The sequence below is a fragment of the Lichenostomus cassidix genome, chromosome 11, assembly GCF_008360975.1.
Source record: "Lichenostomus cassidix isolate B80296 chromosome 11, HeHo_3.0, whole genome shotgun sequence".
Lineage (NCBI taxonomy): Eukaryota > Metazoa > Chordata > Aves > Passeriformes > Meliphagidae > Lichenostomus > Lichenostomus cassidix.
The window spans coordinates 9355303-9377042 of NC_139492.1; the positions used below are offsets into that span (position 1 = coordinate 9355303).

At 36.8% G+C, this 21740-nt stretch overlaps 1 protein-coding gene across 1 annotated transcript in view; it reads right to left on the reverse strand.

Moving 5' to 3' along the window:
- Positions 1–3729: 3729 nt before the first annotated feature.
- The window catches only part of SLC6A2 (solute carrier family 6 member 2), a 61109-nt gene continuing 43098 nt past the window's right edge, over positions 3730–21740 (reverse strand). The window contains exons 10-14 of the mRNA XM_085071837.1: positions 19677–19776; positions 15310–15410; positions 13511–13678; positions 11730–11801; positions 3730–10191 (exon numbers count right to left, since the gene is read on the reverse strand). Of these exons, the coding sequence (XP_084927963.1) occupies positions 10168–10191; positions 11730–11801; positions 13511–13678; positions 15310–15410; positions 19677–19776 (465 nt within the window). The 3' untranslated portion in view covers positions 3730–10167. The remainder of the gene's footprint in view (positions 10192–11729; positions 11802–13510; positions 13679–15309; positions 15411–19676; positions 19777–21740) is intronic.

Sequence of the window (21740 nt, forward strand, 5' to 3'; positions counted from 1 at the left end):
ATTACTGATGGTGAAAGCTTAATGATAGAGACAAATTCAAAATTGGCTGTAAAGTTCAGTCAATATACTCTTTACAATCAGGCTTAATTAACTTCAAGGTTTGAAAGCAGAAGCTTAAGGGAAGCTATCAGTGACCTCAGCAGAACATGGAAGATTGAAAATTGTTCAGCTCTCGGGACCAGAGTTCTAATGAAGACAGTAGGTGACAGAGAGATAAATCAGTTCTAGGAAGTAAATCCAGGACAACATCCATTATCTGGCAGTCAGTGTCTGTTTCACCTCAGGCTCAAAATTCTGGTCTGTGGTTCCTTTAATGTGTGTTCTGGAAAGAAGTCAGGAAATAGTTTAGATAAATGTGTATTTGGTTGCAAACAAATCACCCATATTTACCTTAAACCTTGATTTAGGATAAGCTTCCCTTCTTGGGGAGAGAGGAGTTAGCCTTAGTTATTTTAGGAGGTGACTGAGGGGACCTTGTTGATGTCTGTCAGGACCTGCAGGAGGTCTCTGCTGGGTGGGGCTGAGCAGGAGGTCAGGAAGAAATGGACAGAAAGTGACGGACAGGAAGTTCCACCTGAACACAGCTGGATGACTCCCTGTGCTCCCTTTCCACAGGAGTCATTCTGTGTCAGCACTGCCAGGGGATTCTGCTATGGCTGGGATAGAAAGACTAGAAACACCTGCATTTTGTGACGTTTTTCCTGTTTCCCGTCTATGATTTTTTTTTTCTTTTACAAATTAAAGAAATGGGTAAAAATATGGAGTATCGATTATGATACTTTCAATTTTGCAATTCAATAGCTGTAACTGCAATAATTTCTGATCATATTCAATATCAAAAATATCAAATTTCTTCAAAGATTTGCTGTCATGAGCAGCACTGAATGAAGCATCAAGTATCTCTTCTTTGAAAGGTGGTAGAACTTTTCTTCTGCCACAAATTATAATTTCTTTTTTGCTGCCTACATGTGCTTTATTTTTGCTGTAGCTGTTTGGGAAGGCTTTGGTAAAAGGTAACAAGTAAATATCACCCAGACCAAAATGGCAGTTTTGTTCTCTGTGAACTGTCATGCTCACATAGGTTAATATTGTTGCCAAGTGCTGCTTACAGAAATTTATACAGAAACAATAATGTTCATGTTGATATTTGTGGAAAGTAAGTGCTTTTTTTTTTTTTTAATAAAACTGAACACACAATTCTGAACATTAATCTCATGAATTTATCAGAATACTGTGTGTCAATTAGGTAAGACAGCTTGAGTTTCAAGTGTTTCCCAAGCCTGTCTTGGGAAATTTGTGATCAGGGATTTAGAAAAACAGTATTGACCAACCATATTCCCTGCTTGATTGTTTTCTGGCTTTGGCAGAGAAAGGAAATTAAAAAATGGATTTTCATTTTGAAATGTTTCAGTGGTATGTAAGTATCTTAAATTATGTTGGTTTTTTTTTTCTGAGTCTCAGTGACTAAAGTAATAAACCCCAGATATTGGTCCCTTCTGAAAATGTATGCAGTGTCATATATTTTGGTTAAAGTAGATTTCTGTCTGGGTAATTTGAGAACTAAATATTTGCTGGAATGGAAATCAATGGTTTGACCATACATTTTTGCCTGAAACAACAGTAAATTTCACAATTTGATTTTAACATGACACTGAAGAAAAATAATTAATGGGTGGCTGAACTTTGAGCCTGCATGTATGGATAAGGAGAAATTAAGACCAGTAGATGTTGAGCTTTCCAGTTTGGTTCAATGATGATGATTTACGTAATGTGGAACAACTGTTCATTAAAATGTGTAAATATTTCCATACACACTTTTTAGACATCTGGGAAGAATATTATTTTAGTTCTTTATTGCAAAGCCCACAAAGAGGAGAAGCTGTTTTAGTATGTGCTTGAAAGAGTTTTAATAACATTAGGAGTGAAGGGTTCTAATATCTGGCTTTTGTAATGTCATTGCTCTGGTCTGCCCAAGAGATTTCAAAACTTGGTGGAGATAAGCAGTATTATCACTGTTTTTACAGCTGAGAAAGGAGAGGGCCTTTCTGTTCTCTAGGAATCGCTTTTGATTTATTGCTGGGATTACATATTGGTGGATTATGCAAGTAGGCATTTCTGGATCTCTTTCAATTCTAGCAGTTCACTCAGTTTTTAAAACTGGTTTCTTGTTGAACTTTTAAAAAAAGGTCCTTGTTACTTTAGTTAGTACTTTTAAACATGTCATATCAGTTCTCTCTTTGTTCTCCTTGCATGTACAAGATTGTACTATTTCAGCTTTATGGCAGCAATGTTAATTTGTCTTATAATGAAAAAAGAACCAGATGTTTTCTGACTTTTCCAAACCAGCAATTTTCTTTTCAAAGATAATTTTTTGTTGTGCTTCTGCATTATAAATTAACTTAGGTTATAAATATTAGCTTAGGTAAGAGACCAAATTGAAATTCCATGTTTACTTGTACAAATCTGAGATGCTGAAGAATCAGGGATGCTGACACAGTTGTTGGTGCTCCTGGTAGCATCCTGTACCTCATCTGCCTCTTCTGTCTTGGGTGTTGAAATGGGATGCTACTTAAATTCCTGCTTTTAGAGTAAAGTAGAGGGATATCAGAAGAGGTGTCATAGATATCCAAAAACAGATAGGAAATTTGGTTTCAGTAATACTGACAGCAGGGCAAAAGGATTCAATTTTTTCAGTAATCCCTACCTAGTTTTACTTCCATAATAATCTGTTAATGTTGAGTCTCAAAGATTTGCCAATTGACTGAAGCTTGGTTAAAACAGTTGATAGGAGAATGAAGAGTAGTGGTAAAATGAAAATTTTGTAAACAGGCTGCTGTTGAACAGCAAAATAGATTCTGTGTTTCACAGAAATTTGTTTTGAAGTATCTTGAAATTAATTGACTTTTAGTTGTTTTAATACTAATTTGTTGGTTTAAATGTTTGAAATTATTAAAAACTGACATAAAAATTTTGTTATTAAGTTTTTCACATGTATTAAAATAATTTAAACCATGCTTTTCTTACTTGAAGGCAGTAGAGAAATATAAACAATTGAAGGTTGTAGCTTAATAATATTGAGACCTGCTTAAAACAAAAGCACTGAGGAAGGTCATTAGCTTCTGTATATCCCAAGTATAAAATTGTATGGAGGCAAGTGTAATAGTCTAACACAAGATACCTTTGGAAATAGGGCTTTTCATTACTGATGTGGAAATATAAGAAATTGATGTGGAAATATAAAAAAATGGTTTATGTTACAGTAAAAAAAAATAAAGTCGTTATCTATTCTTTGTTTATGTTGGGTAAGAGTCACTATTTCCTGGCTGATCTGTAAATTAAGAATAATGTGCTTATGCCTATTACTATTTATGGCAAAATTAATAAAGCAAAAGGAATTTCTTGTAGAAAGGAGAACAGTGTAGCCTTGGGGAATTAGGGCATCTGTGCTATGCATTTTGATTCATGTTCCTAGAAGGTCTTGATTGTTTCCTTTCAATGTGTTGTTGTGAAAACTTCACTGCATTACTGTAATTACTTTGCTGGAATGAGTTCAAATGCAGAAATTAATCTGCTCACTGCATCCAGTGGACACTGAAAGGATGTGAACAACCTGCTGAAGGCTGAGAGCTATATAGGTGTCCTGCTTTTAAGATTTTGTTTTTAGCTCTCTGCCAACCAAAGGACCAGCTGCCCCTGTGAAGCTTTGGATAGTATTGACAAAAACCAAAATTTTCATTTCAGCTTTTAATTGACTGTCAGAAGTAAATTCTCAGTACATAAGCCTTTTCTTTATGGTCTTTTAATGTGCATATTTGTCAGATTTTATTTAAATAATTTTATACACAATATTGGGATAATCTGTTACATTAATGCACAGCTTAAAACAGTTCTTATTTACACTGATCACAGAAAGACAGAGGTATGAGGACAAATACTTTACATTCACCATCTTTATCAGCATTTTAAGTATAGTTAACCAGCACACATCACACACATCCATATCCATATTTATAAGAAATGTAGTTGTTTCTAATTACACACATGGGAATGTAGGTGTCTCCCTTTGAAAAAAAGAAAAAACTATTGAAAAAAATTTGAAATGCCATTTCCCCCAGATAACCAAAGACTTAAAAAAATAAACAATAAAAAAAAAGGCAAAATTGACCTGCAGATTGCACAATTAATGGAATCAGGCATGGAAACGTGGTGGCTGTATTTGGACACTTCTGGTCACTGGGGCACTTTGGAGAGTATTTTTACTAGTGGCAAGTTTTGAGCTCCTATGAAGACTTATTCCTGAAAACTGCAATGTGTTCTCTTGCTTTGGAAGTAGATCTATTGGACACTAACACATTTGGTTTAATGTTGAGTCATCTCAAAACACAAAATTGCAGCCAAAGGATACTCTGGATTTTTTTGGTTTTTAAAAGAATATAAATGAAAAACACATGACTACATTTTATGAGATTAAGGCAGCAATGGAGAATATTGTGCTACAATGTGCATTAGCTGTAGGTAATGTTCTATTCTCCTTTATCACGTTTTTACATTTATAATCAAAGGCCAACATATTATTGAACTAGACTGGCTTACTACAAAACCTTATAATGGAGAGATAGGTCTTGTGTGATAACCTTGTTACATCAAAGTTGAATTTCTCGCCTTACAATATACATATATTCTATGAAAATTAAAAAAACTGGTAAAAATATTAAAATATTTCCTATACAGAGGTACCCTTATCTAAGGTAAATTCTAGTCACTGCTATAAAAAGGCATTAAAAATTAAGTAAAACACTGGTGTAAACCAAGTAAATGCTCACTGTAAAGCTTTTATTTGTAAGGCAAATCTTCATCAGACCTATTAGGATTTATTTTCAAAATGTACTGTTTGGAGGTTCTCCCTTTGTAACTGATATTGCCCATAGCAAACGAGAGCTACGTCTTGCAGAAAGGTTCACAGAGAGTGCAAGGTGAATTACAAATGCAGGTCACCTGCAAGTTTGATGCCTCTTGGCAGTGACCAAGAAACAACATGACACCTTCAAAAGAAAGCCAGCTTAAGGCTTAGTAATTCTCTTAATTCACTGAATTTATTCTGCTTCTTTATAATGAAATTAGGCAACTCATGTTTAGTGCAGCAGCTAAAGAAACACCTTAAGAAAGGAGGAAAGCAAAGCACACAGGAGACTCAATCCTGCTGTGAGTGCAGGAAAGCCTCCTGTTCTCATGGAAATGAATGCAGTCATGGTTAATGTACACGAGGGTTGCACTGCTGGACTGAGGCTTAAACTTCTCCATTTCTCCCCTGCTCTCCTGAACCACTCACACCTAGACCTCTCCATGGCCTTCTAAGAGCTCAATTTCACTGAACACAATCATCTGTGTCATTTATGTTCTCCTGGTGGTCTTCAGTTTCTCTGCCTGCTTCTTCTCGTCAGTCATACAGGGATTGCAATCTGTCTAAGCACATTCTGTGAAGGAAAACCAATCAAATGCTGTACTTAAAAACAACTGTATTACCCTGTTACGCTCTTTTACCGATTGAAATGTTTTTATTGCCCAGGTAGCTCTCTATAGTAGTCTCTTAATAATTTAGATGCACCTGGATTCAGTCTAAGTTTGACCAGTACCACTGTACAAATGAATAATTTCCCACTGATTAGCTAGGTAAGCCCACAGTTACCAGCAGGAGCATGGGCAGGAGTCAGAGGAAGGTGGCTGAAAAAGCCTCCCAAGTTGTTCAAACATCATGTTAGCCTTTACATTAAGAAAACTGAGTTCTTACCCGAGGCGATCTGTGGACAATAAATATTCCTAGTACTGAGAAAATAAAGTGTGTTAAAATGAGAAAATCCTATTTCACTGCTCCAAGAGGCTTGGAGTTCACACATAATTTTTGCAGGTTGGGGTATATATTGTCATTTGTTGAACTGTGATAGCTTTCTAATGTCTGACTCCTTCAGGCTCATTTTAAAATGTTTTAAGATGGCACTGCAAATAAAGCATTTTTAAGTCTCACTTCTTTTGAAACTGCAGTTTTGATTTGGTTCTTAGGAAAGAAATTCTTAAACACTTGCCAGTTCCTCATGAAACTTAGTGAAGCAGTCCAGGACATGAGTGAAAGCTATCTACTCCCATAAAAGCAAGTATCTGCTAATTAAATCTGTATGAATGGGAAGAACTGCAAAACTGACATTAACAGCAAAAGAACTTTTGATGTGGCCTCCTACCACCTAACAGTACAAAATAAACTTAATTCATGTCAAAACAATAGCATAAGAAGTGAATATATATACAAAATGTTTTGCCTTGACCCTTTTAAATAATAACACTTAAATGGTATTTTGCTGAGAAGAAATGACCAAGTACAGGAAATTTCCTCTGGGAAAAGTACGTACAACATACACTGCACGTGCAGTTAGAGAACATGCACAGTAGTAACAGCCAAGTCATTCTCCTACACTCTATATTTAAAATATTGTGTTTGATCCTGGACATCCTGCAGAATCCCTCACTATGGTAAGATGTCTTTCAAGTGTTGCCAGGGTGTGTCTCAGGACATGATGGAACACAAGAACGACTGACAAAAAAGATACAGGTCAAACAGGGGCCCAATAATAACACTAGTGCTTTTTGGACTATTGCCTTGAAAGGCCCACTGTTTCTTCCAGAATTCTAAATCTGTGGAGTTTTAGTAATATAGCTTTAGAATAGTTCCATGGATGTGAAGAATTATCTGGCTGAACGATGGCAGGGAGGAGTACAAAGAGATAAAGGAGGCTCTCTTCTCTAACTAACTTTCTGGGGATTGATGAAACATGGATCACAGGCAGGTCTTTTTCCCTGGTCAAAAGAAAGGTTAGAAGAGAGATACAGATATATGACAGCTGCTTCCTTTATAAGATTAAGAAAAGGCTTTCGAGGAAATATTTTCTAGACCTGTCAAATGAGCTCTTTAATTGCTTCACTGAATTCTTCCCACGGGCTTGTTACCCAAACAGCCAACATAATTAGCAAGCGGATGATTCTGTGTGTAAAGTCAGCTTGTACCAAAATAATTTTCTTCTTTTAAAAGTGGGCTGCCTACTCAGTCAGCATATGCTTGCCATCCCACGGGGATATCTGGGACAGCAGCATTCCCAGAGAGGGTCTGTTCCTGAAATAGGTACAGCTGAGGGAAAGGGTGAGGGAAAGGGTGAGCTGCTGGGCTGAAAAGTCAAGACAGAGTTAGGGGAAAACTTGCAGTTAAGTGACATGGATGATAAGGACCTGACTGGATGTTTTGGTCTTTTTTTTTTTAAACTACAAATGTTATAACTGAAGGGAGATGAATATCTTTGTGGTATTTGATATTTTCCATATTGAAAATGTATTTGGGAGCCCAAAGCAGATGCCTAAGAGGAGGTGGGTGCCCATGCTATGGCTTCTTATTGGATTGTCTGTACCATATGACTGAGTGGAGGAAATGAACATCACCTGGTCTGCACAAAAGTATTTGTCATTTCAATAGATGCTAGTTTGTTTCTAATGCCATCATTCATCATCCAAGAGGCATGAGGTAGTTCATCATCTTATTCTGTGGAGAAGTGAAGACATTTGTCTCTAGGACAGAAGTCATATTATTTGGGGGGGAGACTTTCTTTGGGGAACATCTTGAATTTAGAGTCTACCTATGCAGTCATGCTCTGTGTATTGTCTTTGTCATTCAGGCTTATTCTGGTAGTAAGATTCCTACTTTCTTTGATATGACTTCTGTCTTCTGTATAGATTGCAAGCTCTTTACCTATAAAACCTCAGAACAAGGTGGCAATAGTGCAATGTAGTCCTGAGCTATAAATACTACACTAAACCTAAGAAGTAATACAGTAACAGAAAAAAAATGCAGTTGGTAATTGCCTTGGGAGTTGGTATTAAAAATACAATCAAACCCAAACATGCTGGGTAAAGCTGACTTCACTCCCATGGGTAGCTTTGCTCCTATTTCTGAGCAGAGTGGTGAGGAAATGTAACTTTTCCTGTGTGGCTTGTTGCTGCAGGGTTGGTGGTGATGGGGTGTGTCAGGAGTGAACATTGCTGTAGGTTTTTAGCATTTCCAATCATGAGCCAACCAAACAATCTGTAACGTGACAACTTATTAAAGCTCCACGTTAAACAGCCACTTGGGGTTTCAAAACTTGGTAATTACATCTATGCTAAGAAGCTTTTGAGCCATGCCAAGCCAGTGACTGAAGCAGCTGTATTGTTGAAAAGTAGGCTTTAAAACAATGAAAAGATTCTTATGTAGTTCAGCAGACAATAAAAATGAGATTAGTTGGGAAGTTGGTGGGATGACTTTTTTGAAGCCTTCAACATATTTTCACTGTTTAGCCTCTTGTGTAATTACAGCCTTAGAAATGCAACATTTGGGATTCCTTTATTATTGAAATATATTTAATAACAGGGTTTAAGCAGCTGTTGGCCATCAGCTGGGCCAGAAAACAAGACTTTCTTTATAATTAGAAGAAAGTATTCTTTGGGTTTAAAACCCTGTTTAAATAAAACTACTGTTTGTCACAGAGACTCTTCAAGAGAAGGACAACACTTGATTCTTTCTGAAGTATTGAATATGTTGGAGGAAAAGAATGAATAAGGAGAGAAATTTCCCTTTCATTATTTTGAACAGAAATCAATGTTAAATAGAAAAAGCCCAAAAGCACTTGGCACATTTAAATTTGGATATTTTAAAAAAGAAAACAACTCAACAAAAATTGTTTTATAAATAAAAAAGGCCCATCCATTTAAAAGGTATTTTTTAAAAAGAGGAAGCACTACATACATTTAAAAGACGAAATGAACGTATAGAGACCAAAAAAAATCAGAGGTAATGTCCAGAGGTAAACCCTGGGTTGGATCCATCTGAGAAGCTACTGCCTCTGAAAATTACTATAGACCTAGTGAAAAATAACTACAAGAACTAACTCAAAGCTACTGACTGTAGTGATCACTTGAAAGGTACTACAGTGACAAGTGACCACAGAATAAGAACAGCACCCAAATGCAGAGTTTGTTCTGTATCTTCTACTTTGCATAATACTACTAGAGAATAGAGCTGGAATAGGCTTAGAGATCTGAGTGCCCCTAAAATATCCTTTTAAATTACTCAGCAAAATCTTACTACGTTTTGGTAGGTGAATCCTGGTTAAATTATAATAATAGCATGTTCACAGCAGGAGAATAAAGCCAGTTTGTATTTTTGTGCCACTTGGTAATTATATAATTCTAAAAATCATCTCTTCCTACGTATTTTACATTCTTTTTTTGGAACAAAATACAACAAAAAGATGAGAGTCTGTCTAATTGGATGTAACTTTCATACTTAGCTGGAAAAGTCTGCAGAGTGTGGATCCTATGATAAAGCCATTTACATTGTTGATATAAGGGAATATCTCTCTTATTAAGTACACTGTGATATTAATCTGTGTTCTGCACTAGTAACTGTAACAGGAATTCTCTTCCTGCTGCTCCTCAGCTTGTGCAATGAAACTGGTCAGAAAACAGCATGGACGTACAGCAAAGACAATGCTCTTCACCAAGAGAAGAAACTAAAAACAAACCACTGAAAATGAAGCACCAAATCTTCACTTCAGAAGGATGCACATTCACATCCCAAAGGACAATATGGCAAGAAAGCTAACAACATGAGTACACAGTTAAAATTCCTCTTTTGTCATAACTGAGGTGTACTCTTTCCTTAGATCTAAGAATACTCAGGTATTGTTGGTTTAAAATAGGTTGTGGCATGAATATCTGAAGTAATTATTACTGTCAGAAAAGTTTAATTCACTTCTTCACAATAAAAAAGCACTTAACTTATGCTGATTGCTTTTTTCCTCTGCTCCCCCCTCCTCCACTTCTGCCAATAGCAAAACTCACAAGTTTTGGTCATGTAGGGATCTCATGGCACCAAAGGATGCAAGAAAAATTAAATGGAGTCTTTAAAGATCATTTTAAGCCAAGTAATAGAAGGGAGGCATTGACGACAGAGAGCACATGTCTTCCCTCAAAGAGTCAGTAGATAAGCTCTGAGCCAGCCTGGTCCAAGCATTAAGTGAGGGAGCTTTGAACTTGACTTTTCTGTATTCTCAGTTTAGCTGAACGTGGGCTTTTTCCTTGACCTCTCGGTTGTCATATTGTTAGCCAGTGCTGGAGCTGTAAGGAAACAGAAGTAGTTGTTAAATGACATCATTGATTCAAATGACAGTGCTGATAGATACATTGTTTGACAAATCTAGAGTTACAAAGAGGTTTCAAAAGAATGGATAGATTATCCACTTTATAAATTTCTGTGCATTCCACTTTGCAGTGAGAAACGCACTGAATATAAACGCTACTTAGTCAGCTCTCAATTCAGTTTTAAAATTCAGAGCTGCCAGATGTACTGGTTACAGTAGGCAGTGTTTTGTTTACAAACTTAAACACTGTGAACAAAACACTAACCTTTCACACTAACAAAGCCATTCCTAGCTGTTCATTGAAGATGGCAACAAATTAAAATGCTCTCATGTTTGGCATGGTTTGAGTTAACTTTAGGAGTTTACTTCTGAGGAAAATCTTTTCTCATTTTTTAAAAATTTTTGGTCATTATAGATCTGGGTTCAGAAGACCAGTCCTGTGTAGGAATGGCTGCTTACAGCCCTTTGACACAGAAACATTTGCCCCTGGAAACACTGAGTTACAGCAGGAACAGTAAATCATCTGACAACTGAGGACAGAAACAGGAGAAAGAGAAGGCAGGAAGGGGTGCTGTGCTATTACATATTCTTGGCCACATCAAATAAATTGTGGTCATGAAACAGGAAACCTATTTGTGCTTTCATTCTGCATCACATAAATCTACACAGATTATTTCCTTTAAAAGCCAAAATTTACTTTAAACAATATCTTTCAGAATAAACAAAAGCCAGATTTATTTTTTCAATATCAACATACAAACCACTACTACAGAATCTGGGTCACATTTTGTGGAGGTGTGCATAATTCTAGTTTCTTTCAACTTTGCAGACAGAAAGGGGTCCAGCATGAATGCTGATAAATGTAACAAGCTTCACATTTGCATCCTTTTTATCTTCTACAGAAAGGAGTTTATTTCAATAAGCTCATTTTATTTGCTAAAAGGAAAGCAGTATTTGGAAACCTATAGTGTATTTTTCATGGCTTATGAAGTCTCCAGCAGTGTTTTCAATCAACTCTAGACCTGTGGGGAAAGCCAATTCCGTGTGACCTGGTACATCATTTCATGACATTTTAGGTAAGTTCTGACACTGGATATTTGTTTTGCTGTTTACCCTGTATTGTGGGACATAATTGCAGTTTTGGAAACATGACTTCAGATTGCTGTGCAGTAACTGAGTGAGATGCCATGCCACCTTCAAATGCTCATGATAGTTTAGAAACACCTCTGTTTCTTGGTGAGATCTCACTGTATTCAAATACAACCTAAAATACTGGATTCAGGTGATCTGTAAAATTGAGGGCTCTCCTTAGTCAAAAAAGGAAGGTCCCAAAAGCCTTCCAAAAAGTTGATGCATATGGTACTGAGCCTTCTGTGTCTTGTCATGCTGGCAAAAATAAAGAACTACAGACCTGAAAAGGCATTCACTATAAGGAGATTGGTGCAAACTTGTAATTGTTGCTAAAGACTGGAAAGGGTTGGTATCAGGAGAGAAGTATGTGAAAGCTGTACAAACCTTAAACTGCCTGACATTTCCTTGGGCCACGAGTTGGTGCTCATTTTCAGGTGTGATGCAGTAAGCTAGTCTCTAAATCAGAAAGGAAGAAGAGGAAAAAGTCAGGCATATGAAGTGGGATTATGTATGTAATCCCCAATCTATAGTGGAGAAGTAGCATGAACTTTATTTAAAATGGTAACTTAAATCTTTAATATCACTGCATCATGTGCCTTTACTCAGTCACTGAGAGAAGAAGCCTATTATAAGCCCTTGGGTGTTAGCTTTTAATATAAGAAACAACAGTAGAAAGTTTATGCAAATACTAAATCCAAATATTTAGCAAGTGCATATAGAACAGAACATCAGGAACAAGTTGGGATCACAGACCTTTCATCCCTTAAGTTCATGCTTTTCTGTTAGTGCTGTGAGAGGGTTGGCCAGTCCCAGAGTGGGAGAGGAAGGAGGCATTGGTATTTCCCATCTCATCTCCCTTGTCTACCCCATGCTTTGCCCTTTGAGATCACATGTAGATTTTGGTTTATTAGGAGCTTTCAGCCAACTTTAAGAGTTCCCATTAGACTAAGATCATGCCACTCCCCATACTTTTAAGAGTCATAATTTGGGGCATCATATCTTGTGCTAGTTACTTGGATGTAATACATTAGCTTTTTGCCATAATGCTTGTGGGGAGACTGGAGAGTTGCTGTTTACAGGAGCAGTAACAGACAAATCAGAACTGGCTAACACTATGAAATGAATGAGAGAATGTGGTTTTGGCCAAAGGCTTCTGCATACCCCTATCAGTAAACTTGAGCAAATTATTCTTTGAGTTTTAAATGCTTCTAGAAAATGGATTTTTAACCCCCCAAGGACAGAATGAAAAAAAGGCTTATAGAACTGCTGGGAATGAGATCTAGAAATAGTGCACAACATTGAGATGCTAGAGCTGATGAAAACAGCGCAGCTGAAGAGGAGCTCCCACTTTGGGGTGTCTTTCTGAGGTGAAAATTACATGAGATGACTGTAATGTTTCAGAAACAAGAGCTTTGTTCCTTTGAGTCTGTCAGGTCAATGTGAGCAGGATGTGATCTATCTATGTAAAGGCTGAGATCCTATTTTCTGCTTAATTCTGTGTGTGGTGTTGGTTCAGTGATTTGCCTAGGAGCATCAATATCCTGCTACACCATTGTGTGAATGTAGGTGTAGGAAAGGAGAGCAGCAGAACCAGGTGTAAATCAGTGGGTCTAGATTAGGTTATAAAATTATGACATGTGATGGGGAAAAAAATGGTGCTGTACAATGGTGAGCACGCTTCTGGCCACCATTAGGGGATTTAAGGTTATAGATAATAGTAAGGGTATATAGGCAGTGAAAGTAAAATTAATAGGATGGCAAAAATGATATGGTTAATGAACCTTAATCCTGTGCCATTTTGAATTGACAAATAAAGAAAAGTACAGAACTATGTGAAGACCACACCTCAGAACTGAATATGAAGGTATAATTTGTACATTCTTTGTTAATAACAAAAATCTAATCTCATCAATTGGATTAATTACATGCATCAAAAAGATTTTTTCACAATTATTATGGTGCTTTCTGGAAAGCTAATTTCCATGTAGAAACTCAAACAGAATGCAGTAATCCTACCTCAAACCACTGATCCACCTGACAGATAGATTCAAAAGGTCACTCATAAGTAATAAGTTTCGAGAGTTCGAGAAATAAACTGCCAACTTAGATCCAGCCATTTCATTTCACAGCAACATTTCATGACATTTGATTAGTGTTCCACTTACTTCTTTAAAGGTCCCACGCACATTCATAAATTTATAGATGATATAGGCAGGCACAAGGATCATTGAGGACAATGCTATTCCCCAGCCAATGCGGTTTGCCCACAGAGGGAAGGTGTAGTCATCATAGGTCAGAGGCTTGAAATTTATTATGCTGACTATCACGACAAACTAGAGAAGAAAGTATAAAATGAACCACAATTTTAAGATGAAGAACCTTACTGGAAAACTGATTCCAAGTGTTCTGTTATGCTAAGGTATATTTCAAACCAGCTTTCCTCTTTATCTTCAGCCTGTTTACTTTGTGCCTCTTACTGCTTAAGCTGTTAAAGTTCTTGATGTGTTTACTAGTATTAACAGGTCATTTTAGCTACTCTAAACACAGATTACTTGAAATTTTGATGGACCGATCAGGTGACTGTCTGCTACTGCCTCATTTAAACAAGCATTTCAGGTGTAAAAAAGGGATCCTGTAGTCAAGAAAAAACTCTGCAGAATTCATTGTTTTTACCTTCTTTGTTTTCCAGGGACATTAGATTTAATTTAGAAACTTTGTACCCATTTTTCAGTGGGAGGCATAAAGCAAACTCCAGCATGATACATTTACTGGGTAAAGGCAGAGCAGCCTTACAGCCTGGAAAACAAAGTTGTTTTTTTCTTCCTGTGCTAGATGCAAGAAAGAAAGAGTGGAGTACTACCTACTTCTGTCCATCTTAAGCTACCTGAAGGTTAGACTGATAGGCTCTTCACCTTTAGCTAGATTGCTACAACTCTCATTACAAAATTTAAATTTTCAGCGGCCTGTTTGTGTGCAAAACCTAAGGATGCTTGCTCCAGCATTTTTCCATTCTGCTTGAGTCAGCCTTCTTGATATAGTTACATACAACGAACTTGTTTCCTTTATAGAATTGTGTTTAATGGATAATTAATACAGGCTTGGTAGATGCTTGTGGATGAACTGGGGTCATAAGCTTTTATATTTAAAGAAAAAATGAACCTGTCCTAAAAGCCTACCCGATGTGTATTTTCAATACCAGTACTACTTTAAGAATACACAGCTTTAATGCAATTAATTTTTTCTTAAAATCATAGCAAGGTCAGATTTCAACATTATTATCCTCCTGACCTTTTGGTTTACACATATGCATAGGAAGAGATTGCAATATAAAACTGTAGATTAGTGCTGAATCTAACCTTTACACAATACAACCAAATTCACACTTTGGGATTTTTTTCCCTAATGCAATGGAACAGTTGTTTTTTCCAACAGGCAGCTTCCAAGACTTGTATATATTTTATACAAGTCTTCAGTGTTTCACACAGCTAATTACTGGTGTAGTTGTATATTCATTTTTCTAAGGTGTCATTCCACAATTCTGGGACCTTGGCATCCTTGAATGAAAAACACATTCTTGCTAACACAATCTCTTACCCCTGGCTAGTTTATTTTCACAAGGGAATGGTTTGTGTTTAATATGCAGAGGTGCTGCAGGGACAGGGAGGACACTGCCTAAGTGTTCAGTGTTCCCTAAGAAAAGATACCTTCTTAAAATCATCCTAAAATGAAGGAACAGAAGAAGACCATAACTACCATTAACTTTTCTTTCACAACTGAAATGTATTATACAAAATCTAACCAGCATATAATTCCAAGGAGAAAAAAGAATTAAATTGGAGTGTTTTCTGTTAATCCTGACAATATCTGGCACAGCAATAGGTATCTTGCTCTTGGTATCTACTGTATATTCTGGAAAGCAACCCACTAGTATTCTTTCCAAGATGAAATAATTCTCAACACTTACCAATAAAAAGGCAGGACTAACAAATTTCCAGCACAATCTCCAGTAGAGGCCTGGTTTGAAGCCCATCATTTGTTGGATATCTTCACTGAATCTGTCGACACCTAGAATGGATGTGAACAGATGTGAACATGAGACTGACTTCAGTCTAAACTGATGAGAACCTGGCATACCCAAAACATCTTTTTCAGAAAGCAGACATGAATGACTTCTAAATCAGAAGACATAAGAAATAACAACATGAATCTCCTTTCAATGTCTAGACATGTCTTTGACATCACTGTATCCAAGACTTGAATGCCTGTGAGCACTTAAAACCTGTTGCAGACAGGAGCACCACCACTGAAAAGAGGCATTTCACAAATATCTAGAATTTAAGTTGTAAATGGGATGCAATTTTTAAAATCATTATGGATTCTTGTAACCCAGTATTGTAGCTCCATGCTCTTATGAGTACACTGCACCTTACTCACACAAGATGCTTGCTGATAATGAATTAGATTAATATGATTCTTAACTTATTAAAGGAAATTTCTTTGTTCCGCTTAAAGGCATATTTACCTTTCAACTTCACTGAATACCACAGAATGTGCTTCATAGCTATTACAAATATAATTTGATATTTATCACTTTTCCAGGAAACTCAGCCAATTATTCTCCTGTTTAGTGTAAATATGTACAAAACCGCATCACTTTGGGATGATTACCACTGATATAAAATTGGGGGTGGGGTGGGGAAAGTATTCTTCTCTGTTTTCTGTAAAAAGAAAACAATTGGTGACTTTACACCTTAGAGACATTGGCTCTGTGCATTCTGTTATGTCAGATTATCTGTTTACATTTTATCACACTTGATGTGTTCAGGAAGTTTACTTTTAATACTGAAGCCATTAGGTAAACAGAAGAAATGCAACTTTTTACCATGACTGTTTATTAGAGAGGATGTATAGATTTCCATAAGGATTATTTCTCTTCATATGGATCAGTTCAGTACAATTTATTTAATTTATTTAATGTAAATAATTGAGACAGCTAATATATAGTCCATTATATGCAATGTGGATGCAAAATATTTTCAGGGTCTGAACACTTGAGTGTAAATGTCTCAAAAAAATTTCCAGACCCAATATTATGTCCACGTGATGAGAAATAGCCAAAAAGGATCTGCAAATGCTCTTTAAACTTAATCTGATTCTATTTGCAGTGCTTTCTGTGAACTTTAAAGTGACTGAATTTTAACTGCTATGAACACTGACTGAAATTTATCATTGTGTAGAAGGTCAAAGACAAGGACTACGTATATCAAAGTTTTATTCATATGTTTCCAGACAGATGCACTTGGAGCTCAGACAATGCTTGGTATTCAATTTCTGCTGAAAATGGGGAATGAGTAGGCCATGCTCTCAGACTCCACTTTTCAACAATGTGCTTTTTCAGTACTAGATGCCTTCAAATAACTGTTCCAAGATCAACCTTTAAGCAGAACACAGCTATAGCTACAGATGATGGTACCTGTAGGGGTTGGTTTGAGAGATGCTTCAAATTTTTTATCAAATCCTAGTTAAATACCCAAAAAGATTTTCACTGTAATTTCTGAACCAATAAACACTGCAACTGCCTGAGAATGTCACCATTGCATCATGTAATGTTCTATTAAATGGCACAGAAAATTTGTACATAATGTCTTGTCAAGGGAAGTAAATCAATATGCAGAAAAGAACAGATTAGGAAGAAAATAAAAATAGATTTAGCTGTAAATACAAGTTAGCCTCCTCACATTGGGACAACTATCTTTCATCTGATGCAGAGATGAGAGTTCAGACAGAATGGAAGTCTACATGTCACTGCTAAGTCCTGAATGTGCTGCCTGCTGGAGCTTTGTAAGTCATTCTGCTAGTGAGAAAGCAATCAGGACTGTAGAAAACATTTCCCCAGCATGGCAGTGCAATAAGCTCTCTAAGCTGGTTTGCCCCATTTGTATTTCCATTCTGTGGAAATGTGAGCATTCATCCTCTCTCAGGCCAGGCACACATCCACATAAACACCTCTGTGAGCAAAGATGAGTAACAGCAGTCAGTGCTTGGTTAAGTTCTTTCCCTTCTGCAAAATCAAGCTGCTGATCTTTGGTTGGGGTGGTTGGTTTGTTTGTTGTTTGGGGTTTCTTTGGGTTTTGGCTGTTTTGGGTTTTTTCCCAAATAAATTCTGCTTTTGGCCTGAAATTTCAGTCTAAGGGGATTTTAAAAAAATTATTTAAATAAATGAAAGCAATAAGATTGCAGGTATGGGTGAATATAATTCTAAGCTCATACTGAGGTTGTTCTAGTTGCTCATGCTTTGTTCATTCAGGGAGATGTTCACAGTAAAATCTGACTGAACAGAGATTTTCCTGCAAGTGAAACCAAAGACCAGTTTCGTGCCAGTGGCAGAGGTGTCTGACTTTTTTTAGACTATTCATCAGAAAGATTATATGAGGGTTGCACATGAGGAAAATTGGTAACAAGTTAGCAGTCATAACTAAAGTATGCATGGTAAAGCAAACTAGCTCTCCCTTCTCTTACATATACAGTTAGCCTTTGCAAGAAGAAACTTCACAGTAAACAGTCATAGGTATAATTTGAACTAAATTTCCATGGTTTTAGTCTGTGCCAAAATGTCACTGCTTGCCTTTAGGCTGGCTTAATATTCAGCTGGGTCATTAAGGCAACTGGGGTCTATCAGAAAAAAGAGGCAGACAAGATCATGCCACATTTAATAAGTTTAAATAGCACCTGGGGCTGTAATAAGTTCTTTATAAAGCAACAGGTCATACTGTGTCAGTAGAAACATCTGTCAGGTGCTTAAGAAAAATGAATAGTTATTTTCCTGCTTATGGAGAGGTAGAATGAAGAAAGGAAAAGATCATCAAGAACAGCGGGTGTAAAATAAAACTTGACTAACTTTGGCCTGTGGTTTGTGAATCACACACAAAGCTTAGCTATTGTAAAGTGCAGTAAATCCTGTTTTAATAGTAGCAGAAGATAACTTGCCCTTAGTAACTGAAAAAGCCTCTGCTTCCAAGCTAAGCTGTGATCACCCATCCATATTCAGCTCTTTTACAGGGATTAAAGACAGTTGTCTGTGAAACAAAGTGCCTCCAGTATTTTGAGAGACAATAGCATGTTCTGCTTGCACCATGCTGATGTTGGGTGACAGAATTAGTGCATTAAGGCAAGAAACTATTCCTTTAGTAGACTGAACAGCTTTATGCATGAATGTCATTCTTTCACTTCATTCACTCTTCAACAGTTTTTAACTGCAAAATAAAGTTTGTTTGATTGGAAGAACATGGTAAGGCAGGATGGATGGATAAATGTGACTGAGTGAGCTAAATAGCAATGAGAATCATAATGTCTAAGAAGCCTCTGAATCACATATTAGCTATAAACACCATGTCTGAATAAAAATGAAGGTGGCTTTCAGGTGAAGAACAATCTTATTGGGAAGTGGGGCAACTAATTCAATACAGACTTAAAGGGAACAAGATTTGCAGACTGCTATGACATTGAAACCTGGTAATAGTGAAAGGAGTTGTGATCAATCAGGAAGCATAGCATGAGAATAAAGAAGAGATTAGGAAGGAAAAGAAGAGGTTGTATTTTTTTAGGTGAGGGTAGCACACCACTGCACTCTGGTTGGCACACAGTGATTCCAGCCTAGTGACAGAGATCAACTGAATACTCCTAAAGTTTGCCATATTTGGGATAAAGTAAATCATTACTCCCTTTTTGTGGAATAAATTAGTATCAAATGGTACTAATAGAATTTCTGGTATCTAGTATGTTGGGCATTTCATGCCATACTATGAAATAAGATAAATAAACCACTAGTGTTTTACAGTTAAGTAGAATATTTTCTCAAACAAAAGGGACTAATGTAGGAATTATTATAACTCTCTAAACACTGCCTTTATTTGTATTGTATGAGGAGTGCTTGAGATTGGTCCCTGGGGGAATAAAGAAAAGGGAGAACAGGTGATATTTAGGCTAATCTACTTGCTTTGAAAGTATCAGGTCTAAACATGCTACTGCAAGTCATCAGCAATATTAAGAGTTGTAAAATACTGGGAAAAGTAGTAACTTTTTCATCGCATGACAGTCCCTTTCACAAGGCTGTTTGCTTTGGCTTTGTGCAGGGTTTCAAAGCTTGGCCCACTGAATGTCTGCATTCCTCTCACTGCTCATAAATCAGGTGAAAATCACTCTATGAAACCTGGCTTGTCATAGTTTTATGTGTACAAGGCTATGCTGTTTTCCCTTAAAACAATGTGTAAGACTGTCAAGAACACTTGGAATTTCAGAAAAGCTTTTGCACATGCAAAGGGAAGTGCTTACCATAAAACCAGGAAACTCCAATTGCCTCCATGAGAACAGCAAACAATATTGAAGTCCCAGCTGCAAATGTGTCCAGAAGTGTGAGCACATAAATTCCACCCTGCAATGGGGAGTTAAAAGATGCAACAAAGCAAAATTACAAATAGAATCATCTCAGTAGTTTAGTATCTACTTTACAGAAATCTGCTTCACTTGAAGCATTATCTTAACCCAAGTATTTTAATGTGGATCAGATGCTGCAAACACAAGTTTGTATTTGCATACAAAATAGTGGAATCAGACTTGCAACTCTTCTAAAGAGACTTCTTTTCACCCATGTCCTCACTTGACTGGGTCACAGAAGCCTCAGCTTAGATTAATGAGTTCTCTCCACACTCCTGTTCAGTGGAAGTTTGGGGAAATGATCAGCAGCTTGTAGGGCAGGGCCTGAGTACAGCAGTGAATGAAGGACTTCCTAAATTAATGGCAAGGAATGGAACACTCCAAGAATTTCCACAGGCCATTATCAGTCTGTTTGTTCCTAAGGCCACTTGCTCTGTAGGCCAGTGAAGCTGCAGTGCTGCTCTGATATCCCCTTTCTCCTGCCTGCCTGCATCTCTCTCGCCCATTGCTCCTCCAAAGGCAGAAGATGATGCTAAGTCTGTCCCCAGCACAGCAAGAGGCTGCTGTGCCCTGTTGAGTCTCTGGACTGAGGTATTTGCAAACCTTTGCTCCGTGGAGAGAGCAAACCAGATCATCTTCCTTCACAACAGCACATTTTGTGCTTCAGTTGTTCATGACTGAGAACTGGAAATACATTTACTAAAGTCTCGCTTCACTGATAGATTTTTAGTTTCAATTTGACTGCTTTTTGCCTTGTTTTACAATGTGGTGTGTATTTGTGTAAATTACTGGTTATGTTACTGAGTGGGCTAAAGAGGAATGGATGACCATTGGATACAGATTTGTTTCTAAATGAACCCAGATAGTGTTTCAGGAAACTCTGTCACATGTAAACAACTGAAATGATTGCAGTTGCAGTATATTTTTGTTAAAATATCTTTTCACAACCAAACTTAATCTAGTTATGCCTGCTCAGAAGGGGAGGAACAAAGGAATTATCTTCTGTGTTTTTACCTCCAATGGCATAAATATCACTTGTACTGTTTAGATCTGTAGGTGATTTTAGTCTCTGTAATGAGTTGCTTTTTTTTTTTCTTAAAGATGTTTTTCTGAAACAGCTGCACATATTTACAAAAATAGGGAGAGCCGTACTTAGGCCATGTCTAGGTTTTTAATTCTGTAGGGACTTGTCCGGAAATGGAATGAACTTTGGTTGTTGTGCTAGAAAATGTTGCTTATTGAATGACATTTGAGTTTGACCTCTTGTTTTTGCTCTACACCTGCTCCAAATGAATGCCATTGCAAACAAACTTAGCAAAGTGAATTATTGTTATGATTTTGTAAGAAACACATTTGTTTCAGAAACAGCTACTTTTGAAAATACAGCCTTAAAAATTCAGAGGGCAAAATCAAATATTAATTTCATGTGATGCTTTCACAAGGTTTTTTAAAAAAAATATTTTTTACACATTAGAAATATTATTCTTTAGTTATGTGAACCAATATATTTGGACACGTCTGGACAGTTTTGTGAATTCCAGCTGGAGGGGTGAACTTAAGTCTAAAGAGGTGCCACTATTTAAAAGCTAGAGTTAGGTCATTATCTAGAGCAGCTTTAGCTCACTTGGAGGCAGTGGAATTGCACCCACTGGCACCTGTTCAGTTTCTTAACACTAAATTTCTTCTGATATTGTAGTTCAGGAAATTTTTTCCAGTTGAAACCTTAAACACACAACAGCATGTTCAATTTTAGTTATCACAGAAATATGTATTTTAAATTATATAGCTATTTTTAGAGTCTGAAATGTTTCTCAGTTGGAGGAAGCTGGAATGAAAATATTGGGGTATTCTTTTAATGTAAAAAGAACCTAGCTATTTATAAACTTATGCCATTTCAATCATCTTAATAATAAATTTGGAAACCATTTCTAGGGATGCAGAGAGGTTCAGCACATATGCTTT